At 44.3% G+C, this 11,797-nt stretch overlaps 1 protein-coding gene across 1 annotated transcript in view; it reads right to left on the bottom strand.

The window, feature by feature from the left end:
* Window positions 1-1,351: 1,351 nt before the first annotated feature.
* The window catches only part of LOC120990661 (zinc finger protein 585A-like), a 93,995-nt gene continuing 83,549 nt past the window's right edge, over window positions 1,352-11,797 (bottom strand). The window contains exons 5-6 of the mRNA XM_040419573.1: window positions 1,829-2,796; window positions 1,352-1,744 (exon numbers count right to left, since the gene is read on the bottom strand). Coding sequence (XP_040275507.1) covers window positions 1,391-1,744; window positions 1,829-2,796 — 1,322 coding nt within the window. The 3' untranslated portion in view covers window positions 1,352-1,390. The remainder of the gene's footprint in view (window positions 1,745-1,828; window positions 2,797-11,797) is intronic.

The raw sequence follows: 11,797 nt of genomic DNA, 5'->3' as shown, positions 1-11,797 counted from the left end.
CTGCAAGATCTGGTCTGGTTTAAAAAAAAACTGCCAAAGTTCCTGCCCTACTGTTTCTGGAATGTCCATGAAATTGAATGGAAGTTATGGGCTATACTAATTTTTTATTACATTGAGATCCAGATACTGGTTTGAAAACTGCAGACTGCTAATAGAAACCAAATTCAGTGTTTAGTACACTGCAGACAGAAGATGGAAGCCGGCTCATGTATCTCCCCGATGCACTCGCTAACTAATCAGCCACTGGAGACATAGGGGAGAGAAGCACTGCCACTGCTCACCGCAGCCAGTGTGAATATAGTTGGGGACAAGCACTGCGACAGACCACAGGGACAGATATGTGTACAGCCATGCCCAGATACAGCAGCAGCAGCCAAAACAGATTGCTGAACATGATGGAAGATTATTCAACCACTGCACCAACCAGATGCAATCAGCAAACTGATAGACACCAACTGAACAACCAGGTTTAGTTGTATCTGTGCTCTTTCCTCAGCACATACCCTGACCCCATGGTCTTCTGAGTAGATATAGTGGACGAGCCGCAGGAATGGGCCCGGTTTGCTATCAGTGTACTGTCTTATCCAGCCTCCAGTGTACTGTCAGAGAAAACATTTGTGAAAATGGATCCATAAGAACTTCTATTGCGGACAGTGGCTATTTATCACCAGCCCAATGATGCCACTGTCTACCTGTCCATCATGTTCCCTACACTGCTACTACTACTCCTACACAGGTGCACATCTGTTTCCTTGTCTGTCAGATTCAATACCGTACTGCTGCAGCTACTACTGCCACCATTGCCACTACTGCTACTCCTACATAGCCGCAAATCTCCTGCCTTGTGTGTCATGTTTTATACTGTACATCTGCCACTGAAACTACTACTACACCTGCTGCTATTACTTCTACTCCCTGCACAGCTGCAGATCTCCTACTTTGTCAGGTTAATATTGTACTGCTCCCATTTCTACTACCCCTACACAGATGCACATCTCCTGCCTTGTCCGTCAGGTTCAGTACAATACTGCTGCTGCTCCCCAAAAATTGAGCATTCTTGAAATTCTTGTTCAGAACAAGCCATTTCTTCTGACACCACCCCGAGTGTAAACACTGCCAGACATCCACCCCATTAGAGACATGTTTTGGATGATTTTTTTTTATTTTAAAAAGCATAACAAAGCCAAAAGTGCAATGTGTTGTTAAACAGTTTGCTTATTACCACCGACCACCATCTGTTTATCCATATCTATATATTTCACTGCCACTTTAAGGATTGCCAATGCTGCCTTGACGTTAAAGCCCTACAAGACTTCAGAATTTATTAGGGCAATCTGAGCACTGTCACTTTGGTTTGAATTTATTTGTACCCAAATGGAATCTGCTTATTTCAGAAATTTGCTCCTGCGTGACTTCTCTGATGTGTGACAAGATCTGTTTTTTGTGCAAAACATTTCCCACATTCTGAACATGAATAAGGCTTCTTTCCTGTGTGAAATCTCTGATGTTTAACAAGATTAGATTTTTGTGTAAAACATTTCCCACATTCTGAACACAAATACGGCTTCTCTCCTGTGAGACTTCTTTTATGTCTAACAAGACCTGATGTATCTGTAAAACATTTCCCACATTCTGAACATGAATATGGCTTCTCTCCTGTGTGAAATCTCTGATGTGTAACAAGATCTGTTTTCCATGTAAAACATTTCCCACATTCTGAACACAAATATGGCTTCTCTCCTGTGTGACTTCTCTCATGCTTAACAATATCAGATTTTCGTGCAAAACATTTCCCACATTCTTAACATGAATAAGGCTTCTTTCCTATGTGAAATCTCTGATGTTGAACAAGATTAGTTTTTTGTGTAAAACATTTCCCACATTCTGAACACATATATGGCTTCTCTCCTGTGTGAATTCTCTCATGCTTAAGAAGATCTGATTTTTGTGTAAAACATTTCCCACATTCTGAACATGAATATGGCTTCTCTCCTGTGTGACTTCTCTCATGTTTAACAAGATGTTTTTTTTGTGTAAAACATTTCCCACATTCTGAACACGAATATGGCTTCTCTCCTGTGTGACTTCTCATATGACTAACAAGACCTGAATGATATTTAAAACATTTCCCACATTCTGAACATGAATATGGCTTCTCTCCTGTGTGATTTCTCTCATGTATAACTAGATTTGATTTATTTGTAAAACATTTCCCACATTCTGAACATGAATATGGCTTCTCTCCTGTGTGATTTCTCTCATGTATAACTAGACTTGATTTACTTATAAAACATTTCCCACATTCTGAACACGAATATGGCTTCTCTCCTGTGTGACTTCTCATATGACTAACAAGACCTGATTGATATTTAAAACATTTCCCACATTCTGAACATGAATATGGCTTCTCTTCTGTGTGATTTCTCTCATGTATAACTAGATTTGATTTATTTGTAAAACATTTCCCACATTCTGAACATGAATATGGCTTCTCTCCTGTGTGAATTCTCTCATGTTTAACAAGATATTTTTTTTGTGTAAAACATTTCCCACATTCTGAACACGAAAATGGCTTCTCTCCTGTGTGACTTCTCTCATGTATAACAAGATCTGATTTTTGTGTAAAACATTTCCCACATTCTGAACACGAATATGGCTTCTCTCCTGTGTGAATTCTCTCATGTATAACAAGACTTGATTTTTGTGTAAAACATTTCCCACATTCTGAACATGAATATGGTTTCTCTCCTGTGTGAATTCTCTCATGTATAACAAGATTTGATTTGATTTTAAAACCTTTCCCACATTCTGAACACTTAAACATCTCTCCTATGTGTTTTTTTTTATGTATAACAAGATGGGTTTTATCTGTAAAGCACTCCCCACATTCTGAACAGGAGTATGGCTTCTCCACGGTGCAAATTCTTCTATATGTAGAAAGACTTGATCTTTTTGTGAACTCTTTATCACAGTGAAACATTTCACCCTCTTTCTGGTCAAGAGAAGGTTCCTCATGATTAGGAAAATTATATGTACTGTGAAGTCCTGGATGTACATTAATATTTTCTCCTGAAGAGCGCTGCATATCTTCATCTTCTACTTTATAATTTAGTGACAACAAATTTCCTTCAGAATTTGTACTGGGATTTTCTGCTAAAATAAAATAAAAAATTATTTGTGGCATTTTTAATAATCTAGAGTAGACACATTTATAGATTTCCTATTAGGCTAGAAGTGTATCCAGCAGGAACTAGAGGTATATAGTAAGTCATGTATTTTCAAGACACTTCTGGCTTTGGTTTAAAAATTTACAGAGTATGGACGCATGCGCATAGGTAACTTTGATCATGATTTCTTATGGTTTCATGAGCTAAGTGTGTGGGCATGCGCAGTTGGGACAAACTATGGGGAAGCGATGTGGAGTGTGGTGCGCATGTGCCCACACTTAATGTTTGCACGGAGAATCTATCCTGGCAGGACATGCATTGCAGTCGGAAAAGGTAGGCAGAATATGGGTACAAGTTCTTACGCAGGCACATACTCTTTATAAACACTGGTTAATCCGCTGACTGACCAAGCATAGAGATGGATTTCATTGGCCCAACTACGTGACTATCATGCGATCGCCGCTAATTCATTGGAAAATAGGGAGGGAAAGATCCACCCACATGACATATAAATGCTAAATCACCTGGCGATCTAGTAGCTCCATTGCCCCTGAAGACACCACATCTGTAGTGAAACATGTCGGGGGAGCTGCAAGTTAGGTTTTAAATCAGTGCGTGTGCTTGGTGTTCAGCTCCCGATGCGCTGCAGACACTGGGTTCAGCCGATACAAACAGCAACACTCTATCCATCCAAGACGAATAAAGGAATAGAGTTATATACACTTGAGTTTCTCCTGTGCAGGATTGACAGAGAGCTGTCATCTGCTTATATTTTCACCAAACCGGAGAAGGGAAATAGATTAGGAATTACTCCTCAGGAGAGAGTGGTAGTTACATGAAGGAAAGAGACTGCAAATAAAAGCAGCAATTATCAAGAAATGAAGTACTGATTGCTGCCAAGCACAAGTGCACTGTAATTTTAAGACATTTCTTTTCTCTCTTTTTTTGTCTTCCCGTATATATTTTTAAAGAATATTAAATAAACGTTACATTTTAAATTAGACCGCAAACGGGAATCCATTAGCCATTTGGCTATCTGAACCTAAATGGTTCAAAAAGCAGCAGCAAAACTGAATGTGTGATTCCAGCCATTTAAAGTTTTCTATAACACAAAGTTCAGGATTCTGGTCTACATCTAATTTTATTACCCAAATCTAGCTAAAAATCGTGAAAAACCCAACAAGCCTGTCTTCTGACAACATATTTGACATTTCTATGCCAAGTGGGCATCACACTAATACAATAAGTTAACGTAACAGGATCTATCACGACATTCCTCATCACAAACTGCATTCACTATTAAATCAATCTGTTAGACCTGATGGACATGGTGGTTTTACTAGTAAAGTCTATACTATAATGCCCACCTATGGATTACCTGACAAGCTCTTTTTAATGTACCTCCTCCTCTGCTGCTGATATCTCACACTGCAAAACCATTTTAACCATTATGAAAAAAATAAATAAATAATCCATACATCTTTGCAAAGCCTCAATGCACAATCAGTACATGAAGGTCACTGGCGGCATGTAATTCCTGCACGAGGTACATATAACTCATCATGATATCACAGACACAAAAGCTGTGCCCACATAATCCCCAGTGATCACTGTCAGCTGGATAAGGGGAACACTACATGATGTGATGGGGACATCTCCAATCAAAGAGCAGAGCAGCAGCCGGTGATCAGATTCTCCTCCTGCCCTGAAGGCACCAAGGGCAGAATCTGAAGTCACTTTCTCCATTCATGATTCCATACCTGTGGTGACATCTCCTGGAATGTCCTCCTCCTCCTCACTCTTACACGGGGGATCGTCCATCATCCTCTCTTCTTCATCCTCTACTTTAATATCAGTCAGATCTTCCCCCTTATTTGTCATCTGTAACAATTCAGTACAATACAGCAAACAGGTGGGAAATCTAACAGATCTACATGAGAGACCCCCACAATCTATGACCCCTCTATGACTGCAGGACCCCCCTATATAGATGTGTATAGGGCTCAGCTCCATCTACCTGAGGATTCTCCAGGAAATTCTCCTCTGGACAGTCCTGGGAATACAGAGGATGGGGACATCTCTCTGGTGGATTTCTCCTCCTGGATCCATCTGTGGAGACACAAGCACACAGTGACTGAATACATGGCCTCCTGTAGATCTGTCTATAGATCAGACTCTTCTCTCAGCTCCTTCACTTCTAGGTTTAGTTATCAGGGGGGAAATAACAATATTCTGTCTCTCACCACCTGTGCCGAGGTCTCAGCACCTAGCAGGCCACAGGCCCAAAGTATCCTCTGGTCTATGAGAGCAAATGGCAGGCAGTGGGATGATGGCTACTTTTCCACAATAGTACATTTTAAGAATGAGCATACAGATATATATGGCTGGGGGGATGGAATCCTTTTATGAGCCTTCTACAGCACCAGAGGACACCTCTGCTTTTGAGGTAAATTTCAAGAGATAGAATCCACATCAAAGTACAAGGCTCACTAATGACTAGTGCGCGGAGGAGAAGACTATCTGGTCTGATCCCACAGAAGAGCTACTGAAGAACAAACTGCTGACAACATTACTGCCGACAATGATGGAAAAGGAGAGACAGACGACAGATCCTCCTATCATCTTCCGTAGGAACTGGGTTAGGCAAGAGATGAAGAGCTCAACAATCATCTACTGCATCAAAAAGGGGCATCTGCACCGAGACATCCCCCAACAGCTCCTGGAGAAGAACTACTTTAGCAGGAAGCCACCGGAGATCCTTCAGGTGAATGGAACCCATCAATATGTCTGACTTACAAGGGACTTAACGTCATGTGTAAAGAGTCTAACCTTTGGTGGTCCTCCATTACATGTCACTGCACACACGTGTATACACTGCACATGACGGGTCTTACCTTGTGATATAAGAGGCTGGTGGTCCTCCATTACATGTCACTGCACACACGTGTATACACTGCACATGACGGCTCTTACCTTGTGATATAAGAGGCTGGTGGTCCTCCATTACATGTCACTGCACACACGTGTATACACTGCACATGACGGGTCTTACCTTGTGATATAAGAGGCTGGTGGTCCTCCATTACATGTCACTGCACACACGTGTATACACTGCACATGACGGGTCTTACCTTGTGATATAAGAGGCTGGTGGTCCTCCATTACATGTCACTGCACACACGTGTATACACTGCACATGACGGCTCTTACCTTGTGATATAAGAGGCTGGTGCTCCTCCATTACATGTCACTGCACACACGTGTATACACTGCACATGACGGCTCTTACCTTGTGATATAAGAGGCTGGTGCTCCTCCATTACATGTCACTGCACACACGTGTATACACTGCACATGACGGGTCTTACCTTGTGATATAAGAGGCTGGTGCTCCTCTATTACATATCACTGCACACACGTGTATACACTGCACATGACGGCTCTTACCTTGTGATATAAGAGGCTGGTGCTCCTCCATTACATGTCACTGCACACACGTGTATACACTGCACATGACGGCCCTTACCTTGTGATATAAGAGGCTGGTGCTCCTCCATTACATGTCACTGCACACACGTGTATACACTGCACATGACGGCTCTTACCTTGTGATATAAGAGGCTGGTGCTCCTCCATTACATGTCACTGCACACACGTGTATACACTGCACATGACGGCTCTTACCTTGTGATATAAGAGGCTGGTGCTCTCCATTACATGTCACTGCACACACGTGTATACACTGCACATGACGACTCTTACCTTGTGATATAAGAGGCTGGTGCTCCTCCATTACATGTCACTGCACACACGTGTATACACTGCACATGACGGCTCTTACCCTGTGATATAAGAGGCTGGTGCTCCTCCATCATGGCCTCCTTGTACAGATCCTTGTGTCCTTCTATATACTCCCACTCCTCCATGGAGAAATAGACAGTGACATCCTGACACCTTATAGGAACCTGACAACACAATGACACCGTCATCACCCAGACCCCTCCAGTGCTGTTACTGGAGAATTTCCCAGCCTTCCCAGCAGTGTCACCTCTCCAGTCAGCAGCTCCATCATCTTGTGGGTGAGCTCTAGGATCTTCTGCTCATGTATCAGGGGGTGAGGGGGAGGCTCTGTGATGGGGGGAGGGGTCCTGCTCCGCCCTCCTGACTCCTGGAGATGGATGATGGGAGTCACACAGTCCCCCGATGTCTTCTTCACTATTGTGTACTCCTGTGGATGGAGAGAGACACTTAGGGAATAAACCCTTCAGGGCCCATGTGCTCTCCTCCGGCCCTTTCCTCCTGGGTACAACGTGCCTACTTACCTTCTCATGGGTCCTACAACATGACTATTGGTCACATGACACAGGACTCACCATATTGGGGGCTGATCTTGAGTTTCTCTGTAACTTGGAAGGTCTGGAGGCCGTTCTCCAGGACCCTGGACTCTTCCTATCACTTCCTATGATGGATTCTCCTTCCCGATGTCTGACTTGTTACAGAATACAATAAAGAGGAGAGAAATCTAGAAAAGTTTACCTCTCCGCTCAGCAGGGAGATGATCTCCAAGGTGAGGTCTAATATTCTTCTGCTGATCTCCTTCCTTTCCATCCTTGGTGGTCGTTCAGGAGAAGAGGAGAGAACTGGAGGAGCTGGAGGCTTCTAGTACTGCAGGCGCCTTTATGAGAAGAGAGGAAATCATCCAGAAGTCAAGACCAGATGTCACCTCCAGAACCACACTTCCTGAGCCTGGAGGGGCCCCGCTTCTCAGAGCCCCCACCACATGGATTCCAGGGTCCCCAACATGGAGATTTCTGGTGGCTCCACAGGAGATAAATGTCTGATAGATGCAGGTCCCACCTCTGGGCTGTGCTCAGCTGTGTCCAGAACTCCTAGAGAAGAGACTGGAGAGAGCTGAGCTCAGGCCGGGCCCCCGCTACATTCATTGCACACACGTGTATACACTGCACATGACGGGTCTTACCTTGTGATATAAGAGGCTGGTGCTCCTCCATTACATGTCACTGCACACACGTGTATACACTGCACATGACGGCTCTTACCTTGTGATATAAGAGGCCCCTCACCAGGACAATCAGGGGCCAGCAAATGAGTTCAACTCCCACTATCCCCACTACTACTCCCCCCATCATACTAAGCTGAGGAGCGGAGAAGGATTCCTTGTGTGTAATGGAGGAGAATCTCCAGAGGTGACATGTCTGAGCTCTCCACCACACTGTCTCCTCACAGCTCATCTTACCTGCAGGCTGGAGGAATGGCTGATACCAGAGAGAACAAGAGCCCCGACTACCGACCAGGACCTGCCCAGTATCTGCTGCACTGCCAGAGCTGAAGGACCTGGGGTGACGTCACCGGCATGTGATCAGTGCAGGGGGCGGGACTAGGTTGGTGAGTCACTAATCACATGACAGTGATATCATCACAGGTCCTTTAGCTCTCACAGTACATTTTAAATTGAAGGGGCTTTTAATAGAATTTAGCCCCGCCCTCAAATCCTTCTGTGAACTAATGTCTAAACTTGTCGGAAAAGTCCTTCAGCCTCCATATCAGAACATCACCTCATAAAGTGTCCTAGACCTCTCCAGAGCCCATACATTGTAGGCATTACCCGGCAGCAGATACTGGGCAGGTCCTTCCCCACCTCTTATACTCACAACTGCCTAGCTCCGCCCTCTGCACTGATCACATGACGGTGACATCATCCCAGGTCCTTCAGCTCTGGCAGTGCAGCAGATACTGGGCAGGTCCTGGTCGGTAGTCAGGGCTCTTGTTCTCTCTGGTATCAGCCATTCCTCCAGGGTTGTGTCTAAACTCCAGACACGGTACGGACCTTTTAGCCCCCTAGTGGACGGGTCCGGAACAGCGCATGTGTTTAGCCAGCTCACAGTGATTTGGCTAAACTCCAGACACGGTGCGGACCTCTCTGCCCCCTGGTGGTCAGGTCCGGAACTATGATGGGATTTAGCAGATTCACAGTGAATTGGCTAAACTCCATACTCCGTAAGGACCTTCTTAACCCTTTGTGGTATGTGATCCATTACAATTAATTTTGCCAAATAAAGTTGAACAGATGAGTGGTAGAAAATCTCTTTTTTATTTTTAATCCTTATAAGGCCTCCTGCAGAAGACCGGATGGTTTTGCGGTCCGTTTTAAAAGGGTCCGTTTTTACATTTTTTTTTTGTTTCAGTACTGTCTCAGTTTCCGTTCCGTTTTTCAGTTTAGTTTTCGTTTTTTGAGTAACTTAAACAAGGCATATACAGTAATTACATTCTAAAATTCGGCTGGGCATAACATTTTCAATAGATGGTTCCGCAAAAAATGGAACAAATACGGAAAACATACGGGTGCATTCTGTATCCGTTCATTTTACAGCCCCATTGACTTGAATGGAGCCACGGGACATGATTTTCGGGCAATAATATGACTTGTTCTATCTTTGAACTGAAAAACGGAAACTGAATGCATACGGAGTACATTCAGTTTTTTTGCGGACCCATTGAAATGAATGGTTCCATACATGGGATTGAAAAAGCGTTCTGCCAAACGGAAACAAAAACCGTTTGTGTGCAGGAGGCCTAACTGTTTAATATCACCATAAAACATGAATCCGTATCATGGACGCCCTTCACCCCGAGTCCTGTGAGAACAGGGTGTGAGCTCAGATGATGCTGCAGAGGAGCCTCTAATCACAGAGAAATGTCCGCCGTCCAGTGTCCGAGAAAACTAACGTATCGGCTCAAATTCTCTATTCATCAAGAGTTATCTGTGAAATGTTCCCATCAAAGTATACATTCAGATTGTAATACTCTGGCGGTAACCTGTGATTTCACCGTCATCATGGTCAACGGAAAGATCAGCATGTGGCCCCATCAGATCTCCTGCTGGTGAGGTCCTCTTCAGACATGGAGTTTATCCTGCTCACAGTGAACGGTCTATTTCCCATACACCAGACGGACCTTTTCTATGTGTTACCTACAGAGAGGTTCTCCTGCTGGTGAGGTCCTCTTCAGACATGGGGTTTGGCCTGCTCACAGTGGACTGTCTATTTCCCATACACCAGACGGACCTTTTCTATGTGTTACCTGCAGAAAGGTTCTCCTGCTGGTGAGGTCCTCTTCAGACATGGAGTTTATCCTGCTCACAGTGAACGGTCTATTTCCCATACACCAGACGGACCTTTTCTATGTGTTATATACAGAGAGGTTCTCCTGCTGGTGAGGTCCTCTTCAGGTATGAAGTTTAGCCTGCTCACAGTGAACGGTCTATTTCCCATACACCAGACGGACCTTTTCTGTGTTATCTACAGAGAAGTTCTCCTGCTGGTGAGGTCCTCTTCAGACATGGAGTTTATCCTGCTCACAGTGAACGGTCTATTTCCCATACACCAGACGGACCTTTTCTATGTGTTATATACAGAGAGGTTCTCCTGCTGGTGAGGTCCTCTTCAGACATGGGGTTTAGCCTGCTCACAGTGAACTGTCTATTTCCCATACACCAGACGGACCTTTTCTATGTGTTATATACAGAGAAGTTCTCCTGCTGGTGAGGTCCTCTTCAGGTATGGAGTTTATCCTGCTCACAGTGAACTGTCTATTTCCCATACCCCAGACGGACCTTTTCTATGTGTTATATACAGAGAGGTTCTCCTGCTGGTGAGGTCCTCTTCAGACATGGGGTTTAGCCTGCTCACAGTGAACTGTCTATTTCCCATACACCAGACGGACCTTTTCTATGTGTTATATACAGAGAAGTTCTCCTGCTGGTGAGGTCCTCTTCAGGTATGGAGTTTATCCTGCTCACAGTGAACTGTCTATTTCCCATACCCCAGACGGACCTTTTCTATGTGTTATATACAGAGAGGTTCTCCTGCTGGTGAGGTCCTCTTCAGACATGGAGTTTAGCCTGCTCACAGTGAACGGTCTATTTCCCATACACCAGACGGACCTGTTCTATGTGTTATATACAGAGAAGTTCTCCTGCTGGTGAGGTCCTCTTCAGACATGGAGTTTAGCCTGCTCACAGTGAACTGTCTATTTCCCATACACCAGACGGACCTTTTCTATGTGTTATATACAGAGAGGTTCTCCTGCTGGTGAGGTCCTCTTCAGACATGGGGTTTAGCCTGCTCACAGTGAACGGTCTATTTCCCATACACCAGACGGACCTTTTCTATGTGTTATATACAGAGAGGTCATCCTGCTGGTGAGGTCCTCTTCAGGTATGGAGTTTAGCCTGCTCACAGTGAACTGTCTATTTCCCATACACCAGACGGACCTTTTCTATGTGTTATATACAGAGAGGTTTTTCCTGCTGGTGAGGTCCTCTTCAGACATGGAGTTTATCCTGCTCACAGTGAACGGTCTATTTCCCATACACCAGACGGACCTTTTCTATGTGTTATATACAGAGAGGTTCTCCTGCTGGTGAGGTCCTCTTCAGACATGGAGTTTAGCCTGCTCACAGTGAACGGTCTATTTCCCATACACCAGACGGACCTTTTCTATGTGTTATATACAGAGAAGTTCTCCTGCTGGTGAGGTCCTCTTCAGGTATGGAGTTTAGCCTGCTCACAGTGAACGGTCTATTTCCCATACACCAGACGGACCTTTTC

Source organism: Bufo bufo, chromosome 2 (genome assembly GCF_905171765.1).
Source record: "Bufo bufo chromosome 2, aBufBuf1.1, whole genome shotgun sequence".
Classification (NCBI taxonomy): Eukaryota; Metazoa; Chordata; class Amphibia; order Anura; family Bufonidae; genus Bufo; species Bufo bufo.
The sequence above is the reverse complement of the archived record's forward strand: the minus strand, read 5'-3'. Positions and strand labels throughout refer to the sequence as shown.